Here is a 20,763-nt window from a genome sequence, read left to right on the forward strand (position 1 = left end):
AGGTCCCAAACCAGAATTCAACACCTGGGCTCGATTCCATCCTCTAGTTAATAGTTTGTAACTATTTCTAATCTTCAATTTCTCATTTTGTTAAAAAGTGACATTACTCAAATTCAGGAAAGGTGTTAGATTGAGGCAATCAAAAGGAACCTTTCTTTCCCAAAAGCTACCTTTTTTCCACTGCCAAAATGCTTGTTCTACAGGAAATCTCCCAAAAGACCCCTGCAGCTGCAGGAAAAGGGACCCAGGCAGCTGCGGGGATGCCCCCGGGGCGTCTCACCTGCACCAGCGCCTCCTTCATGGCAGTCCAGTTGGACACCCGCCAGGCGCACTCCAGGACGAGGTAGGGGTTGATGTGGCCTTTGGACTGGCCGTACTCCGTCAGGGCTTCCCACTGGTTCAACTCCTTGGAGCATCTGCAAGACCACATGTCCAAGAGCAAAAGCTCAGTCACCAGCACACTCAGGCATTCACAGAGGCAGGGATAGGGTTTTATGGCAAATTTCCATTCTACAGAAGAACAGCACAGCAAGAGTGGACTTCCGCAGGACACGGAGGTGTGTTCCGTTGCGGGGTGAGCCCCTGCCCACCCTGGATGCCACAAACCACCTGCTATTCAGCAGAGGGCCCAGAGCACTGGGGCCAGGGACAGTTTACTGCTTCTCCAGTCGACCTGTTTAATTACTCAAGGCTTTAAATGCTGATCTTGGGTTTCTGTTTGTTCTTTACAAGGCCACAAAGTAGCAAAGCTCTCTTTAAAAAACACTCATTACAAGAAAAAGTCAGGTATTTTTCCCCGGTTCCCTCAACTGATTCATGTACACGTCAAGCACTGTGTTTGGCTTACCGAATCCAGTGGTCTTCCCAGAGCTGGTATTCGGGGAAAATAGCAGGGGAGGCATTACTCCTCTCATGTTCTTTTTTGGCTTTATCCATTGCCTTTTCATAGGATTCTTGTGCCTAAAAAAAAGTTAATGCTTTTAAACCACTGTTTAACTAGAAACACACCTTTTCTTTCTTTTTAAATTTAAAACTTAGAGAACTTTTTTGAGATGAGGTTTTGCTATGTTGCCAAAGCTGGACTCAAACTCCTAATTCCTGGGCTTAAGGGACCCTCCTGCTTCAGCCTCCCTGAGTGGCTGGGCTACAGGTGCATGCCTGCACCTGGCTAAGAACACAACCTTTTCACCGCCAGGGCCCAGCTGTCGAGAGCAGGCTGAATCACACACCTGGGAGCACATGGAGCTCTTCTCCAGGAGCACTAAACACCCACAGCTCTCTGTTCAGAGACAGAAGAGGGTGGGATTCCCTGAACAGAATGGAAGAAGGGGAGGCTGTCCAGACGTGGGATTAATTTCTCCATCCTTTAGTGATCAGAGCAGGAGCCACAAGGCCACATCTGCTTCTGGAGCTTCCACGGCACAGCACCCTACACAGTGCTAGGAATCGCACCCTGAAACAGTAGCCCGCGCCACACTGAAGGGCAGACACGGGGAGTAAAACGTAAGCAAAAACAAAACCTATCGCTTCCAACAGAACCAACAATGGGAGAGAAAAAGCATCCATGTTGGCATCAAATGCAAAGGACTTCTTAGGACTGTGATTTAGCTCGTGTCATACACGTAGGCGTCCCTTAAATGCAGACTTCAATCACAGGGCCTTTACGTGTGGGACTGAAATGCTTTAAAATGTATTTAAATGTGAACTCTGGGCCAGGCGTGGTGGCTCATACCTGTAATCCTAGCACTTTGGGAGGCTTAGGTGGGTGGATCGCCTGAGGTCAGGAGTTCGAGACCAGCACGGCCAACATGGCGAAACCCCGTCTCTACTAAAAATACAAAAATTAGCCAGGCATGGTGGTGGGCGCCTATAATCCCAGCTACTTGGGAGGCTGAGGCAGGAGAATCGCTTGAACCTGTGAGGTGGAGGTTGCAGTGAGCTAAGATTGTACCACTGAACTCCAGCCTGGGCGACAGAGCAAGACTCCATCTCAAAAAAAGAGAACGTGAACTCCGACTTGAGGCCATTTTATTAAAGAACCGTTATAAATGGCCTCTCATTACGCACCCAAGCCCGTCAGTGGTCTGAGGTTTACCTGCTCAAAGAACCCGTGCTGCTCGTAAGCAATTGCGGTCGCCGTCTCCGAGTACTTGCACCGCTTCTGCCACAGACCAGCCCACATATCTTCCTCTTGTAACAGGGAGTAAAGCTCCGCAAGGGAATCCAGTATCTCCTGAAAACACAAAGCAAGGGTCCTGAGTGCTCAGGACAGGGACTTTTTCTCCCCTTCTAAAAATGCAGTTTCACTGTGTTGTCATTTGAAATCATTTGGAAGCAGTATTTAAAGTGTGGAGTCACTAGCAGGGAAGACGTAATTAACAGACTGAGGCGCACCCTCACCTGCTGCGGCGGGGTGATGCTCTCCTGCTCATAAAACTCCGTTGTTTGCTTTGGCTTAATCTGAAGACTCAGACCCTTTTCAAAAGCCTGGTGCTCCAGCATGAGCGTGGACCGGAACCACAGGTTATGTGTTTTCCCCAGGTACTTCAGGACGCAGGGTCGGATGGGGATTGGCGGCACGCACTGGGACATGGCTTCCACAAAGCAGTTCAGCGCGCTGGGCTGGCAGTCACGCTGCACCTGGTGACTGCCACTGCACAGGAACGGACTTATCTCGCCCGCAAGTGCCTGAAACCAAAGCGCATGTCATTTAGGCCTTCATTCGAAAACTGGCAAGTCTTGCTGTCTCTCTTGATGCATCTGAGAATACCTTTCCTAATTCGCTCTTGAGTGACAGCCAGCGGTTTCCGCGTTCTCTGAAACTTGTTCAAGACTGTGTTTTTTTACGAATACTTATTAAAAGCTAAAACTACAATTTTCCAAAACAGGATTTTAAAGATACACTCACATGCTGCTGTCTGTCAGAGAGGATCTTCCACAATCTGGGGAAAAGCTGGACCCACGTCTTCTCTGCCAGTGTCGTGGAAATGTGGCACAGCTGAACGAAAGCGCTGAGCAGCGCTCCAGTCTATGAACAGAAAGACAAGAACAGGCTGAGATGGCCACGGGCTGCGGGTGTCTCGCACACCCACGCTCAGAAGACACCCATGATCCATCTCATACATTATTAGACGCTCCTCCACTTTCAAAGTTTCAGAGATCTAAGAAAATGCCATGTTGGAGTAAAGCCCATGGATCCCGAGTGGTGGAAGGCCACACGCACTTAGCAGCCAAGCCCAGGCACCCCAAGGGACTCAGCAATGGCGCCTGCATTTGTCCTTAGTTTTTAAGGGGGTTTCCTAACACTACTGATCCCATCATATCCAAGAAGGACAAAAACACTGACAAGACTGAAGGAGTAACTCAGAGGGACACAGATGTCACCGAGGCCCAGGTCACTGAAAACAGGAAAGTGAAAACACACAGTATATGACGTAAACTATTTGCCAACAGGTATTATTCTGAAGAACAAATCAGGAACTCAAAGTTCAGTCTCTGCAATTGGCAGCAGACAAGAGGCAGGAGAAAATGACTGAGACAGACTGAAACAGAACATAAGAGAATGGAATGGACAGCAAATCCACAGATGTGTTTATCTTGTCCCAGGCCTGTTGTTTTTCAAGATCTGATCTGAATTAGCTGCCAACATTCCTTATTAACAGCCAGGTTTCTAGTCTGCCTGAGGCTGCTCTAGCCCACAGGAGACACCCTACATGGCATCAGGCAGTAGCGCCAGGGGCTGGGGCACATGCTGACAGCTACACAGTCCCTGCTGCCCCAGCATGGAGGCACAGTGCCAGGGACGTGATTAGGCGTTCATCTCTCCTACAGCAAACCCAAGAGGGGAAACCACAGGCACATTAACGTTTCTACTAAAAAGAGACACCAAGGATACAAATCGTTCAAGGAAAATGGGTGAAAACATCTAGATAAAGAACGCTCCCAAGTATCTGGCATCAGGCTGCCCTGTGAGGAGGGCTGTGATGAAGTGAGTACGGTTCCCCTCACATGGTCACACACTTCACCCTGACCAGCCTGTCGGGGGCTCTCAGCTCCACGTCAATTTAGCAGAGGCCAAGAGCTGGGGAGAACCAAAGGGCCCAGCGAGGTCACTGACCTGCTGATAAAGCTGCTCAACTCCAACTGTGGGGGTTTGGATCAGAATCCCAAAACACAATTCTAAACGCCCTAACCCCGAGTGTTGAAATCCTCAAAGGTCAAAATTCCTGAAAATCATCATCATAGGACAGCTGCATCAGGTCAGAACTATGACCTGCTACTGTCTGCATGGTTTAAGGAGATGCCTATGGGTGCCATGTTTATGGAGTCCACTTGACTAAGGAATGCCTGGAAACCTACCTAGTAAAGTATTATTTGGGGTGTGCCTGTGTATGTTTTAAAGCATTTTTAAATTATTTTTTCTAGCATTATATTTTCGGGATTTCAGAGGTTAGAAATTTTGATCTTTAGGGATTTCAACATTTAGGATTACAGCGTTCAGGATTACAGCGTTCAGGATTGTGTCTCAGGATTACAATCGGCTCCTGCTCCCCAAGTCCACAGCTTGTTCTGATGTACACACCGTCCCAAAGAGGTGCAGGGGTGAGGACCCCGTGGTCCTCACAGCGTCAAAAGAGCCCAATGAGGGGTTGCTGCCTCCACAGGCTTCTCACAGGGAACAATGGCCAGACCGGGAAATGAGGTGAACGAGTCTGTGGGCCTGGGGTGAGGACCACCCTCTCCGGATTTAGAATCCAAGAGTCCAAGAAGAGCCGGTGGCACCTGACCACTTCACAAAGTAGAGGAGCTCCAGGAAGGAAAACGTCAGGGCGGAAATAACAAACACAATGATTTATAACCCCATCTTGCTCCATGAAAAATCTCAACTCCCATAAATACACAGAAGATGAAATAACACACCACCACCCTCTCCAATCCCCGCCAGCCCTGGCTGCTTTACCCCGGCACCCATCTCGCCTCCTGAGGGATTAGCACTTCTTTCTGTTCATTATTTCCCCTCACTAGAGCGTACAACCTGCTGAGGAACAGCTACCACTGTGTTTCCAGCGTCCAGAACATCACCTGACACAGAGCAGGCTCTCAGTAAAAAGATGCTGAAACGACGAAATGAGATCAAATGTAAAAGGTGAAAGAGGAAAATAGGACACAGAAGAACCCAAGGAGAAGGGAAGAATTAAGTCACACCCAAGTACCCTGAGAGCCACACCCTGCTAAGAGGTGGGCACACCCTGTCAGAGCGGCCCAAGGACATGCAGCAAGCGGGTGGCACACGGGGCTCAGGGGCAATGGTGTGCCCACCTGTGCTGGGCACTGAGTTCGAGGGTCTCCTCTGTGACACACACCTAGGCACAGTATGGCTGACGACATCTGCAGCTCTGGCCTGAGCAATCCTCTTACAAAGAGTGACACAGATGGGCCCTGAGACTCAGGCTATGAAGCCTCAGATTAAGAGAAGACCATGGGGACACCTGCAGGCAAGATTCTCCGTGAGATTTGCCAAGATTCTCAGCCACATCTGGTGTAACCCAGCCACCATCCAGAGAGCAGCCACAGCCCCACAGAGGACGTGGAGGTGTACAGCGGTGACCAATTCAACCAAGACAAAAATCTTAATGAGTAAAACCAAATATCCCTACCCCTCACATGATGTACTGCTGGAACCTCCTCTCCTGATGGCACTCCCACCAGGTGCTGAGGATAAAACTGAGGCGCAGGCAGCTGACGACGAGGTGATGTGTCATGGTGACCATCAGCCAAAGGCAGCCTTCGGGCTTCAGGACATGTGCTTACAGCCCTTTTTTCTCATGGTGGCAGCAGTAGGGACAGGGGTCTATTAAGGTGCCTGTAATCCCAGCACTTTGGGAGGCCGAGGTAGGCAGATCACCTGAGGTCAGGAGTTCAAGATCAGCCTGGCCAACATGGTGAAACCCTGTCTCTACTAAAAATATAAAAATTGGCCAGGTGTGGTGGCAGGCACCTGCAATCCCAGCTACTCGGGAGGCTTAGGCAGGAGAACCGCTAGAACCTGGAAGACGGAGGTTGCTGTGAGCGGAGATCGTGCCACTGCACTCCAGCCTGAGCAATAGAGTGAGACCCTGTCTGAAACAAACAAACAAAAGAAGTACCTGGCCCATGACATGAGAGCTATCACTCACATCTATCAGGCTGCTCTGCTTCCCGCTCCATACCACAGAAAAGCAAGATGGGTGCTTATCCAAGATGACAGTGGTGTCACTCAGGTACAAGTTCAAAGACTGATCCCACGCACAAGTTCAGCACAGGTCACCAAAAGATTCTAATGTAAAAATCACTTGTGAGAAGTAGTTCATGCTTTTTTCCCACCTAGCTCCTGATATGAACAGAATAATTAGAATAACCACCCAGCTCTTGAAAGAACAGAAAAACATCTCCTTATCAAAAGTAACCTGGTACGTGGCGCTTCAACCAGTCCTTCACAGTCATGACGTAAAACCAGTCAGACCCGTTATTTCCCTGAGAGTTTGCAGAAGCCAGAGAGTCTCTACCTGGCTAGATTTCAAACACAAACGCACCTGGAGGCCCCCACTCCACAAAGTGGGCTTGATTTAGCAAATTAATTTCTCATTTTCTCCTCTTTTAGTGCAATTGAAAAATAATCCAACATTATTATGTCTCCTCACACATTTTTTGTACACAGTGTTACTGTTTCTTTTAAGAGATGGTGGTGGAGAAATTAATTTTTTTCCTATTTTCTCCTATAAGACACTGTGACACTCCCAAATCTCTGGTTCACGCCTGTAATCCCAGCACTTTGGGAGGCCAAGTTGGGTGGATCACTTGAGTCCAGGAGTCCAAGACCAGTCTGAGCAGCATATCAAGACCCTGTGTCTACTAAGAAATTAACAAATTAGCTGGGCGTGGCAGCTCATGTCTGTGGTCCCAGCTACCTGGGAGGCTGAGGTGGGAGGATCGATTGAGCCCTGGAGACTGAGGCCACAGTGAGGTGTGACTGTGCCACTACACTCCAGGCTGGGTGACAGAGCAACATCTCATCTCAAAAAGAAAAAGGAAAGAAACAGAAAAAGTTACACTGCTGTGGAATGATCCTGATTTAGGCTTTCAACCATCCATGGGAGGAAAGCAATGAATCCTTTCCAAGCTGCGTACAGACCTTCACCTCTCGGAGGGTGTCCAGAAACTTGTCGTGCCTGTTGGTTAGCATGTGCAGCTGGTTTCCAATGTCCTTTTCCGAAAGTTCTTTGGTTTTGGGTGTGCTGGTCTGATCCCCAGGAGCTAGTTCAATGTCTATCTCTACATCCTAAGAAACAAAGCAGCAAGCAAAACCAAAAAGTCAAAGCCTTCAAGAAAAGCCAATAAACACACCTCCTCTTGTTACAATTTTGGCGAGTAAAATTTGTGTTCATTTCCTGGAAGTGTGCAAGTCTTTAAATAATCTTCCATCCTAAAATAAAACCCGGATTAACTAGACCAGATCTCTCTCTCTTAAAAAATAACTATAAAGAAGCCACCACTGTGCTTTCATATTTGGGTTGTGAACAGCAAAATTTAAAAGAATCAACTTTAAACAGTAAAAATAATAAAGATTAATGGAATCAGAGTCTATCATTTCGCAAAAGGCAACACGGTCGCCCAGCCGCCTGGCTTGCTCAGGCTGAGAATCGCCTCCGGGCCACGGCGGAGCGTGTTGCTGGTGCAATGTTTTATATGACTCTTCCCAGAAAGGAATACACCTTATTTCTGTCTGAAGGTTTGGAGAAGTCAGTCAACACTCAAACTACTCCTTGAAGTCAGGTATCGACAATTTGGTGTGTGCCCTTGAAAACGAAGACCTTCAGAGTTGGCAATTTATTTCACACAGGAAGAGAAGGCCAAGCGCCCAGATAATCTAGTGTTCCAGCAACAGGAAAAAAACTTAATTCAAAAATGGTTAATGAGTAGACATCCTGCACATGGAAGAGGGAATGCACCACCCCTTTTAGAACAAAGAGGGTGCCGGGCCCACCTGCAGCACGGGGTGACTGTCTCCTAAGACGCAGCCTCCATGCGGGCTGAGCCTCCAAAAACCAACGACCTTAAGGAGACACAGTCTACAAAAATCCCTGCCAGGAACAGTGGCAGCCACTTCTTCATGGAGGACAGAGAGCCACCAAGACTAAGGCATCAGCCTTGGGACAGGTTCTTGGAGGAGCAAAGGTTCCCTGCTGCCTGTCCTGGGACTAAGCAGAGACATGGGTTCTGAGCAGGCTGCTGCAGGAACCAACTAGAGCCCCAGCCCCTGCGTGACAGGCAGCACTCCCCCAGGCAGCGCTTTCTGTAATGAACACGGGCTTTTCTCACCCGGAGAGAAAAATCACAGCACAGGGAAATGTTCTGTTCTCAACAGTACTATCTCATGGTAATGTGATCCATCTCGAAACCAAATGGCAGTGCAAGATGCTTCTCAATTCTAACTAATTAAAAAAAAAAACCTAGCTGAACTTAGGTACCACATTCGGAGCTTTTAGGTATACAGGTTTTTATACCTTGTTCATGCCCGAAACAAATCTAAAGCTGATACAAAAACTTCTTCTGCAGGACCGAGGATTCTGCCCATGGGGCACGGGGCCTCACCTCCTCTCTGGGATTCTGCCCGTGGGGTGCAGGGCCTCACCTCCTCTTTAGACTCGCTGTTCTCCCGCTCCCGGGGCTCCTGCTTGACATGCGTGACCATGGCGAAGGCGGCACGGTCATGGCTATCAGCCAGGTTGATGACGTTGGTGATGGATGGGAGCATGGCTCCTTGGCAGCTGGTGCCAATGGGGGTGCTCTTCTCACACACAGCCAGGAGCAGCTGCAAGGGGTGCAGAAAGGAGACAGAACCAAGGCATGCGTGTGGCATTTGGGGCATCTAGACTTATCTCCCAGATGCCCCTCACTCGGGCACCTCTGATTCTGCAGGTACAAGTATGAGCTCAGCACCTTTTCCCACCTCTCCTCGACCAGATGGGCTTTTTCTCCTCCATCCCCTCCAAGGCACTGTCCACATACAGAAGACCTCTGCTTCACTCATAGCACACGCCAGGCCCTGCCACTCTTAACTCCTGAACACCTAGGCAGTGCCTGCTCCCACCTCACCCCTGGACTCGTCCTCCTGAACCATCTCTTTCCACACAGTGGCCCTTTACCCCGGTCCACCCACCCATGGCTTCCCGCAGCCTCAGGCGACAGCGCAGGCTCCCCCGTGTGAGTCGCCAGCCCCTCCGTGACGTACTGAAGCTCCTGCCTGCCTCTGGAGTTGGGCCACTCCCCACTCCACCATGCTTCCCCATGGGCCGTGCGCACACTGCCTGGCTACGCCACTCTTGCCGTCTTGGGCAAATATTCCCTGAGCACCCACTGGGTGTCATGGAGGCCCTGCAGACTCATCTGTCGATTGCACAGAGATGGTGTCCCCTGCCTCAAGGAGCTGAAGTGTCAGAGGGAAGGACACAGCCAGGCACGTGCTCACTGTGGTAACGTGGCCAGGAAACAGGGTGGACTGACGGAATTAAAAGGGAGCTGCACATTAGCCTGAGTAGCAAGAGTGAGGCAAGTTCAAGAACACAGAAGGCCAGCACACTGGAGACGGATGCTGGAGGGAGAGAGAGATGAGATGGGGATGCAGAGAGAGGCGGGGGGCCAGTCACCTGGGGACCATAGCCTGGAGGCTGGATTTTATGCCACGCACAATGGAAAGAGTATGGTTACCTGCTTTATTAAGAATAATTTTGTAACGACAGAGAAAACTTATCAGTAGGAGGGGAGGTGGTTGAACACTAAGGAAACGGTTCCCATCGTCCTAATGAGAGATGGTGGTGTCCAGTGGGCCCTGAACTGTCACCCGCAGTGAGGGAGCAGATGCTCAGGGGCAAAGGAAGGAGGGAGTAGAGGACTCCTGGCTTGTGCCCTTCCCCTGACCAATTCACATGGACCTGCCACAGCCAATATCTCATCCGTCTCTGTATTTTTAGCACCTGACCCAGTGCCTGGCACTGAAACGCTTGCCCTGAAGTCTTTATTTCTTCCTAGAGATCAGAAGCAGGTTTGTGCTGGAGATTTCCAATTCATCTCAGTGTGTGTGAACACCTCCTGGCTTTGGAGCCCCCACTCAGAAAACCCACAGCTGCCCCCCGGCCACAGACGTGAGCCGAGTCTTCCTACCTCAATGCACTGCTTGATCCAGAAGTGGTTCCCCATGGCTTCCCAGTTCTGCGAACAGGTCACATATAGCAGGCGCTCATAGACACGACGTTTCATGGAGTTGTCAAAAACCTCGAAAAACTTTGCCCTGATGAGTGGCTGCGCACAGCGCAGCCCAGAGAGAAAGGCAGGCTCAAGTTTCGCCGTCAGCTCGCTGCCAGAGAGTGTCTCATCCCTGTAACACCAAGTCAGAGAGAAACAAGACGATGGACTCCCCAAGCCATATGCAAACAAGCAGAAACAGGTGGATGCGGACGTGAACTTGCTGAAATGCCACTAGGAAAACCAAGGGTATCTTATAAATCATGGCAGGCTCATGCAGCATTACAACAAAAGGTCCTTTAATGACACCAAAGTAGGTCACACAATTTAGTATTTAAATGAATATTTTAAACTTAGGTATGAGTAAAAGATTAAACTCATGACTGGCTCGCCGGGAGCACATTAAGGACCAATACATGTAATACTTGATTAATTGCTGTAATTACCTGTAGACATAGTTAACAAGATCTAAAAACTGGGCATTTAATTCAAGGTCTTCCGGAAAGCGTTTCTCTATGTAGGTCATCATCTTCACAAGCAAAATGGACTTCTCCCGGAGTGTAGGTGTCTGTATGAAATTTGAGAAAAGACGCAGTTAAAAGTATTTCAACCATCTGCTTTAGTATTTTTTAAGCTCCTACAATTTTGTCAAGCACAATAAAACAAGGTCATTCCTAAACAGTAAGGCAAAGATGGCTTTATCTTTGGATGCTTAAAATCAAGACATGCCAATACAATTTTCATAGGGGCTACAACTCATTTTAGAAAGAACGCAACTATAAATTATAAAACAAATCAGAAGTTTGCAAGCATCTCACTAAGTGAAATGATAGTCTCTATTATTACTTTTAGTATTATTTGTCTTATCTTTATTGCCATAAAAAGGTAACAAGGTTCATTTAACTTTTTTTTTTTTTCCTAAGTCTCTCGCCGTGATGCCCAGGCTGGAGTGCAGTGGTGTGATCTTGGCTCACTGCAATCTCTGCCTCCTGGATTCAAGCGATTCTCCTGCCTCAGCCTCCTGAGCAGCTGGGATTACAGGCATGTGCCACCACATCTGGCTAATTTTTATATTCTTAGTAGAGACGAGGTTTCACCATGTTGGCCAGTATGGTCTCAAACTCCTGACCTCAAGTGATCTGCCTGCCTCGGCCTCCCAAAGTGCTGGGATGAGAGAAGCGAGCCTTCATTTAACATTTTAAGAGGAGCAAAGCCACATTAAGATGAGCAACTCAGTTTCTATTTAACATCTGTTAATTGCACTGAAAAAATCCTTTTTTTTTTGGAAAGGAGTCTCGCTCTGTTGCCCAGGCTGGAGTACAGTGGCGTGATCTCGGCTCACTGCAAGGTCCACCTTCCAGGTTCACGCCATTCTCCTGCCTTAGCCTCCCGAGTAACTGGGACTACAGGTGCCCACCACCACACCTGGCTAATTTTTTGTATTTTTAGTAGAGACGGGGTTTCACCGTGTTAGCCAGGATGGTCTCGATCTCCTGCGTGATCCGCCCGCCTCGGCCTCCCAAAGTGCTGGGATTACAGGCAAAAATCCATCTTAATCAAGAAAAGATGCTGTGAGTGCAATTACAGCAGACAAGAATGTTTTGCTTCAAGTTTCAGAAAGACCAAGAAGTTGAGGCTTGAATTTTCTTTTATTGAAAGGAAGATCACATGGCACACCGTCCCCGCTCACCTGATTGGCTGCCATAGGGGAGTTATTCTTGACCCATTCTTCCACGATTTTGACCACAGCCCGGAGGATTTTGGCATCTGGTGATTTTTCGATGAGGGATGTCAGGATGGCCTGGATGAAGTTCTTCCGCATCTCCATGCTCATCACTGCCAGGCGCGTCTTCACCAGCTCCAGACTCAGCATCACCAGCTCACTTGTACCTGCTCGCCCCAAGAAAGAACAAACCCAGGGGTCTCTACACATTGATTTAAACAGGTAGCCACTCAGCCTCGCCTGGCATGCTGGGTTCTGCCCATTTTCCCCCTCAATGTTTTCTCCTGCAACTAGAGCTCTGGGATTTGAAGCACTCATACGTTCTTATGTGCATCTTGAAAGTGTAGCCCTCTCCGCAGGGAGAGGGATGAGGGAACTGACGGACCAGTGCAGGCGGCCCCGGCCTCTCCACACCCAGCTCTGAAGTCCTAATCATGGCCCCTGTACTCTGAGGTGCACCCAGAAGCCATGCCCACCACAGCCCCTGCCAGGCAGCCCCATACCTCCACATAGCATCCAGATTCCAGGAGCCCACTGCTCAGCTCTGGAACCTGTGACTTAACTCTTCAGAAACAGCAACTCTGATTAAGCAATCTCTGTTTCATAGTAAGCACTGGTAACTCTCAGTGGTGAATGCAGCATATAAAAGGCCAACTATTTTTAAATTTCTGCGTTCTTACATTCGCAGATTTTAAAACTACGTAGGGGTGTGTGTGTGCGCGCGCGCGGGTGAGAGAGAGCGAGAGAGTCTCAATCTTTTGCACTGACTGAGTGCAGTGGCTATTCACAGGCGTGATCACAGCTCACAGCAGCCTCTAACTCTGGGCCTCAAGCAATCCTCTAGCCTCAGCCCGCTGAGGAGCTGGGACCACATGTGTGCCACCACATCCAGCTTAATAACAGTCAATTTTTAACAATGAGTTGTTTTTTAAACTCCTACATTGAAGAGCAAATGGTAACGAATTACAACCAAACAACAGGACTTGGTGAACGTACATTCCCTTTAGAGTTCAGTCCTAGCCTGCACAACAGAGTCTGTTCTCTGTTCATCAGAGTCTGAGGAAAGGCCCCCAGTGGCCAGCACATCACCTGAGGTGGCTTCGGTGCTTCCCGACGCTGCCTGAGGGTTTAAATGCTCCCGGACCATCTTCTGCAGGGAGCGCATAAAGACGGAGATCAGCCGGTCTATGTAGCTGGGGTTGTTGCTGCAGGCAGACTTGAGGATCATAAGGGTCCCTAAAATGTAGAAATTGCCAGGTGTTTTACAGAACAGTAACCACCACGAAAAATGGAGTGAAAGCAACGCATTATTTAAAACAACGTATTCTAACAAAGGCATAGTTAATCCCAGTGTCAACACTGTGAGCTTTTACATGGCTCATGCTACATTCTGAATGAAACATTGTATTTTCACTCCTAATTCTCAACTAGTTCAAATCACCATGAATGAGAACTGATTTTTGTGCTTCAGCAGAAACAACATTCTTACCTTGAGTTCTGGATTTTATTTTTGGGTTATGGCAAATTACCCTAAGTTTTTAGTCCTATAATAGGTTTGGGAAAAATAAGAAAAAGAGGAAGAAAACCTTTTTCAAAAAATCTAGCCATCTAGAGGACATGTCAACTATCTTCGAATTCAATTTGCACTTCATTCTGAAAAACGGCCTAAGATCAATAAAAATCAGCAAAGCCAATACTAGAACAGAAACACCGAGTGTATGGAAGAATTATCTTTCATAATCGGCATTGTGACAATCACCTTGATTTTGACCTATGCATTAAACTTTTTTTTTTTGATGTCAAGTCTCGCTCTGTGGCCCAGGCTGAAGTGCAGTAATCTTGGCTCACTGCAACTTCTGCCTCCGGGGTTCAAGCACTTCTCCTGCCTCAGCCTCCCGAGTAGGTGGGATTACAGGCGCCTGCCACCATGCCTGGCTAATTTTTGTATTTTTAGTAGAGACGGGGTTTCGCCATGTTGGCCAGGCTGGTCTCAAACTCCTGAGCTCAAGTAATCCGCCTGCCTCAGCCTCCCAATGTGCTGGGATTAATAGGCGTGAGCTACTGCACCCGGCCCTACTCATTAAACTTTAAATCTGTATTCATGGATCAACCAAAGAGTGTTTGCCAGTTACGAGGTGATTTCAGGCTAGCTTTGTTAAAAGACCAATTCTTAACCAGAGCAGTCAACATACGACCAGCCTGGTTGTAACCCAGGCAACCCATGACAGTTGATGACAGTGACGGAAACGGGGTATACCCTGTGGTTCCCGAGTGCCGTGCTTTCCTCTATGGAGCAGATGGCGAAGACTACACCCCAGATCCAGCACGGTGACGACGGTGTGGTCAACTCCCCAGGCCCACCTTACCCTGAGGCTGCCCCTGGCCTTTGATACCCCACAGAGGAGGGAGGGAGGGTCCATGAGGTCAGCCCTTCTCAATGAGAGTCCTCCAGAGAATGAGCAGCGGAAGAAGATATTTGTGCTGCCCTGGGATGGAAGTTGGGATCTTCTGCAGGGTGACCCTACTTAGAAAAAGACCCGGAAGCACTCCTCACTCTCCGCACCTGGCTGCTGCCTGAAGAGAGAGAGCAAGCTAAGGGAGCAAGGGACACCATTTTAACCAAATTCCCTTAGCTTCTGGCAAGTTTGGAGCAAGGAACTCATCCAAATACATTCAGTTGGCAAATGCAGACTAGCGTTTGCCTAACAAGGGCTATCTATATAGGTATTTGTATACATGTGTATAGAACATGATCATCACTCTAAAATACTGGAACTGATTGCTATTGGAAAGAGAGCCTGACAGGTGACTTCTACTTAGTATTCCTTCATTTGTATTTTCAAAATTTCACCCAATGAATATGTAATTAAAGGAGAAAATAAATTTTGAGGCACTAACCCGAAGTCTAGGATCAAAGACATGTGTCTGCCACAAAGCTGAGGGCACATCTATAAATCTGACTCCTGCGTACCTGGGGCCAGAGTGACCCAGCTGCCCTGATCACCTAAGGAGGGAGGCAGTTTCTGTCTCACCTGGGCCAGCCAGAGCCTAAGCAATGAGATGGGACAAGTTCTCATCTTGTGAGTGGTTGACTCACAGGCGGGCTGGTGGTGAAAGGCAGAGTCCACACATTCTCATGTAGCTCTTGCGGTGCCTGTTTAGTGTGACACTGGGGTGACACCAGGGTGGCAAGTCACACACACCCTGGCAACATCCCTCACACCAAAGCCTGTGCTGGAGGCTGAGGAGGGAGCATAGAGCAAGCATCGGCGAAGAGGGGTGGTCTACAGGAGACGGCAGCCTTGAGGGCCCCAGGCAACAGACACCTGAACAATGCAGCGGCTCAAAGCTCTGCCCAACAACCAGAGCCCCTTCCCAAAAGGGAAGCACATCCAGTGTGCAGGGACAGATGCCAAACTGAGCCACCACGAACACCAGGACAGACACGCACACTCACCAAAGAGCTGGGAGGGATTGGCGTTGGTGGCCTTCTCGTAGTTGGTGAGCCCTTCATAGATGACCTTTCCAACAGCTGCGTAGAGGCACTCCAGCTCTTCATACTTGGAGGCCACACTGGAAGTACCTACGGGGCGGGGACCCAGGCACTGTGGTTAGGGCTCGTGGGCCCACCAGTGCTGATGTCAGGGACTGAGTGCTGGCTGCTTGGGTATCAGGAGGGATTGGCACAGGGACTTCTCTCCCTGCAGGAGGGTATGGGCCTCACCTCTAGGCTGGTTTCCATTCTACACAACTATATGCAGAATACACAAAAAACCTAACAGAATCTCCTTGAAATATACTTATTTATAACATGCTAAAATTTGATCCTGCCAAATGTTCAACATTTGAATACTTTAATATTTTAAATTGACTTCTCTTTAGTAGCTTAAAAAAATAATGTTCAATTGATGAAGAACTGAATTTCCAAAGCAGACAAAATTCAATGACAGCTGCCATTCTATGTTTTTTTTGAGACAGAGTTTTGCTCTTGTTGACCAGGCTGGATTGCAATGGCGTGATCTCAGCCCACTGCAACCTCCACCTCCTGGGTTCAAGTGATTCTCCTGCCTCAGCCTCCTGAGTAGCTGGGATTATAGGTGTGCACCACCATACCAGGCTAAATTTGTATTTTTAGTAGAGACGGGGCTTCTCCACATCGATCAGGCTGGTCTCGAACTCCTGACCTCAGGTGATCCGCCCACCTTGGCCTCCCAAAGTGCTGGGATTACAAGTGTGAGCCACCGCGCCCGGCCCATTCTATGTCTCCACGTCAAGTAGAAAGGAAAGTAAAAACAAAGCGCTCGACATAGTAACTGGAGGATGAGTGCTCTCACAGCAAGCGCGCCCACTGACCACTCTGAAAGAAAAGCACCGGTGGGAAAGCCACATACTCGGTTCCGTTGGGAAAATGCTCATGAGGCGTGAGAGAAGGCTGTGGACGGCTCGCAACACCTTGGTGTTTCCACAGGTCATGCAGGCGGCGATTCCACGCTGGAGGGGTTTAAAGCTACTGAGGATGGCTGGGGACTGCAGGACAGTTAGCAGGAAGCTCAGCACTTCTAGTCCCGTGCAGATATTCCCATAGTTCACTTGGTTTGGCTGCTCCTGGAATGGAGAACACAGGCCACTCACAGAGGAAACGAACACTCAACGACAACAAATTCTAGAAACAAGATCCAGCGAAATCTAGCACTGGATTAATTATTTGGAGACTAAGTAAAAAAACCACTAGAGAATGACAACCGGATTTCACAAGTATGATTACTTTATAAAATCACTTTAAATATATACTCAAACTCTTTTAAAAAGACTCATTAAAATATTAATATTCGATAATAAACAATATTAACATCTTGAAATCATAAAATTCTAAAAAAGTTCCTGCAATGAATTTTGCTTTTCTCTTCCCATTTTCTTAAGATATAAAAATACAAATATCCTTCCAGGCTGGGCTCAGTGGCTCACGCCTGTAATCCCAGCAGTTTGGGAGGCTGAAGTGGATGGATCACTTGAGGCCAGCCTGGTCAACATGGCAAAACCCTGTCTCTACTAAAAACATACACACACACAAAAAAAAGCCAGGCATGGTGGCACATGCCTGTAGTCTCAGCTACTTAGGAGGCTGAGGCATGAGAATCGCTTGAGACCAGGAGGAGGAGGTTGCAGTGAGCCGAGATTGTGCCACTGCTCTCTAGCCTGGTCGACAGAGTGAGACTGTCTCAAAAAAAATGAAACAAAAACAAAAAACAAACATCTTTCCAAAGAGAAGCATCTTTCAAACTACGTATCATGGAATCAACTAACAGATGATGGCAGCACTAAAAACTAATAAAAACAAACCAAAGAAACGGGATAAAATAGAAGACACAGTTCATGGTTCATAGCAGAGGTCAAATAGAAGCAACATGGTCTCCGTAGTCCAGAATAACAAGTGCTTGCAATAGGTTTTATAACCTCAGTAGTAAAGGTTTCCAAATCCTAACAAGAGCTAGAAAAACAAATCTGGATAAAGCAAGAAAATAGCTTTTGTTGCCACCAGAAGAGTACAGGATCAAGGTTTTTATAAGCAAAAAAACAGCCACCAAAATAAAATAGTTAGCATTTTGGGACTAGCTCCTAATAACAAATTATAGCTCTATCATTAAAATCTGTTTTAAAAATCCAAAGCTCATCCTAAAGGTTGTTGCAACAGTCAGCTGAAAATGCTTATCCCAAGCCAAATGGTAGGTAAGTTTTAGGAACGAGTCCACAAAATGCAAGACAACTGTATTAAGGTTAAACACTCCTACGTGTAGTTGGGGCCAGCATGAGAGCTCAAGTTCCGAAGCCATAGTCTTTCTTTCTTTTTTTTTTTTTAAGAGACCAGGTCTTGCTTGCTCTGTCTCCCAAGCTGTATTGCAGTGACACCAATCACAGCTCACTGCAGCCTCAACCTCCCAGCTTCAGCCAACCCTCCTGCTTTAGCCTCTTCTGAGTAGCTGGGACTACAAGCTCACACCATCATGCCCAGCTAATTTTCTCTCTTCTCTTTTGTGGAGTTGGGATCTCACTATGCTGCTCAGACTGGTCTCGAACTTCTCAAGCCTCAAGAGCAAAGCCATCATCTATTAGTCAAACTCTCTCCCTGGTATCAGCAGGGGAGGGCAACAAGGGAGAGGCCATGACTGGCAAAAGGGACAGGAGATTTGGGGCTTAGGGGTCAGGCTCAGAGTGATCCACAAACGTCCAGTCCCTGCCCAGGTGACAGTATCCGCTAGTGGCCTTGGTGGCCCTGCCCTGGCCCTTCACACACTAGAACTCACCACAGTCATCAGCAGCTTGTCGAACCACTGCAGCTTGAGTTCAGACTTGGGCCACATGTCTGGCCGCAACGCGGTCTTCAGAAGGTTCACACACCGGCGAGAGAGCACCTCCCCAGGGGACCCCGCCGTGTTGGTGTTGTCATTAACCTAGGAATTCATCCTAGTTACAGCTGGTATTTCACTGCATCCGAGTTTACAGTCATTCCAGTGACAGCATGTTTCAACTGTGCCTGGGCCCTTGCACCTGGCTGTCTCAGATCTTCACCTCATAGCCACCCCTCTTCCGTCTGACCTCCACACAGTTGGACACCTTCCCCAACCAGCCTGACTCGTGACCCCTCACGGCCCCCTCCTCTGCAGCGCATCTGTGGTGGCCTGCAATGGCTTGTGGGCCCTGCTGGCTCCCCATAGGACCTCCCTGCACATTGCAGGGAGGCAAGGAATTATCTATTGGTTAGGTACTTAGCAGATCCTTTTCAGTACTTGGAGATTCTCAACAGAACTCTAAGATATACTATTTTGTTTAACAGGAATAAGAACTTAAAATTTAGGAAAATTTCATTTACAATGGTTTTTCGAAATATAAAGTTTCAGAAATGAATTTCCAAAAATTCTATGAAGATACAGATTGATATGAATGATAAATAAACCCAAGTTATTAAAGCACTGAAACTGCTAAATGTCCATTCTTTCTGTAGGTTGGATCATCTCATCCTTTACTGAACTGTGTACCATTCCCATCTTAAGGATGCAAAAAGAACACCTGGAAGTTAAACGATCAGCCGAGATCACGGTCTACCATATTCCACCATGCTAACATGCCGTCAATTAGAAGGCACAGCATTATTTTATTACCACTGAAAGAGTGAAAGGCTTTTTAAAAAAATCATATCAGGCTGGGCATGGTGGCTCATGCCCGCAATCCCAGCACTTTGGGAGGCCAAGGTGGGCGGATCACTTGAGGTCAGGAGTTCGAGACCAGCCTGGCCAACGTGGTGAAACCCCATCTCTACCAAAAATACAAAAATTAGCTGGGCGTGGTGGCAGGTGCCTATAATCCCAGCAACCCAGGAGGCTGAGGGACGAGAATTGCTTGAACCTGAGTCGAAGTTGCCGTGAGCCAAGATCGCACCACTGCACTCCAGCCTGGGCAACAAAGCGAGACTCCAATTCAAAAAAAAAAAAAAAAATATATATATATATATATATATACATCTCAATTATAAGACATAGGTAGATTTAGGAAACGTTAACCTGCCACAAAATCAAGTGCATGTGGTATGAAAATGACAGAACCAGCTCGCAGACCTTGGTTTGTCTGTATCTTTTTTGACGAAACGGTCACAGATAACCTCCTGGGGTATTAGTCAGTAGCCTCCAGTCTGCAGAAGCCCTAACACAAGGCACTCGGATCCTATACCTGACAGGCCACGCGGATGAGGAAGTTCACCACGGTGTCTGTGTGCTGCTTGTCAATGGGCTTGGCGAGGAGAGAGTCCGCTCCAGGTAGTGACTGGCTCCTCCCAAATACCTGGAAAAGGACCTCCTTTCAGGCAGGAAGATAATCGCAACATGAATTTCCAACCCAGGCTTGACTTTTCACCCAGCTAATGGGTATGCGATACCTCCCGGGGACAGAGGCAGATCTGGACGCTCGGGATACCAAAGACAGATGTGGTCTCTGCCCTGGTGAAGTTGACACAGCCAGCAGGAGGGCAGATGGCTAGTCAACAGAGCAGCCATGCAAAATAGTGGCTCATGTGATGGGGAACAAAAGTGCCAAGGCCCAGGATAACATCAAGGGAGGTCTTTAGGTTGAGACAAAGGCGGCCATGAGAAAAAAGAAGAGAGACGGCTCCCAGTGGAGAGAAAAGGCCAGGGTACACATCCTGAGTGAGCACAGGGCCAGAACCAGGGGTGCGTTTAGAGCAGAGGGATAGCCCGTGTGGCCGAGCACCGAGATGGTGCTGGGGGCCAAGAGCCATCGGCAGGGCCTGGTCACCCAGGCCTGGAGTGCCAAGGTCAAGGGGAGGGCTTGAGCAGGGGGAACGGCAACCTGACTTGTTTCAACTTTTTATTTCCAAAGGATTATAAGATCCACAAGAGATTTTTACAAAAACACTACGGAGGTCTCATGTACCCTTCACCCAGCTTCCCGATTCAAGTTGCGAAAGGAAACTTTTGTAGAAGTCTGACTGCTTTGTGAAAAATCAAGAGGGAATAAAAGTGGAGGTGGAGAGAGGAACAGGGAAAGAAAGAACAGGGAGGCAGTTGAGCAGCTCCCATCTGTCACCCTGCAAGGGGTGACAGAGGCTGGGACCACGGTGTGGAGGCAGGGATGGGTTATTTGCGGCAGAGTCAGTGAGACTTGCTCCGGACCGGATGTGTGAAGAGAGGCCAATGGACAAAGTGCAGACAGTGCCAGGTTTCTAACAGGAGCCGAGGGCAGATGTGGGT

At 48.3% G+C, this 20,763-nt stretch overlaps 1 protein-coding gene across 13 annotated transcripts in view; it reads right to left on the reverse strand.

Annotated features, from left to right (window-relative positions):
* The window catches only part of TRRAP (transformation/transcription domain associated protein), a 137,890-nt gene that overhangs the window by 35,702 nt on the left and 81,425 nt on the right, over window positions 1-20,763 (reverse strand). For all 13 annotated transcript variants that reach the window (XM_050783930.1, XM_050783928.1, XM_050783920.1 and 10 more), the window contains 15 exons: window positions 19,727-19,837; window positions 18,307-18,453; window positions 16,396-16,609; window positions 15,462-15,587; window positions 13,094-13,240; window positions 11,972-12,171; window positions 10,728-10,849; window positions 10,201-10,414; window positions 8,672-8,851; window positions 7,172-7,318; window positions 2,909-3,028; window positions 2,401-2,688; window positions 2,096-2,233; window positions 848-960; window positions 281-416 (listed from right to left, as the gene is read on the reverse strand). In XM_050783930.1, the coding sequence (XP_050639887.1) occupies window positions 281-416; window positions 848-960; window positions 2,096-2,233; window positions 2,401-2,688; window positions 2,909-3,028; window positions 7,172-7,318; window positions 8,672-8,851; window positions 10,201-10,414; window positions 10,728-10,849; window positions 11,972-12,171; window positions 13,094-13,240; window positions 15,462-15,587; window positions 16,396-16,609; window positions 18,307-18,453; window positions 19,727-19,837 (2,403 nt within the window). The remainder of the gene's footprint in view (window positions 1-280; window positions 417-847; window positions 961-2,095; window positions 2,234-2,400; window positions 2,689-2,908; window positions 3,029-7,171; window positions 7,319-8,671; window positions 8,852-10,200; window positions 10,415-10,727; window positions 10,850-11,971; window positions 12,172-13,093; window positions 13,241-15,461; window positions 15,588-16,395; window positions 16,610-18,306; window positions 18,454-19,726; window positions 19,838-20,763) is intronic.

Source organism: Macaca thibetana, chromosome 3 (genome assembly GCF_024542745.1).
Source record: "Macaca thibetana thibetana isolate TM-01 chromosome 3, ASM2454274v1, whole genome shotgun sequence".
NCBI lineage: Eukaryota > Metazoa > Chordata > Mammalia > Primates > Cercopithecidae > Macaca > Macaca thibetana.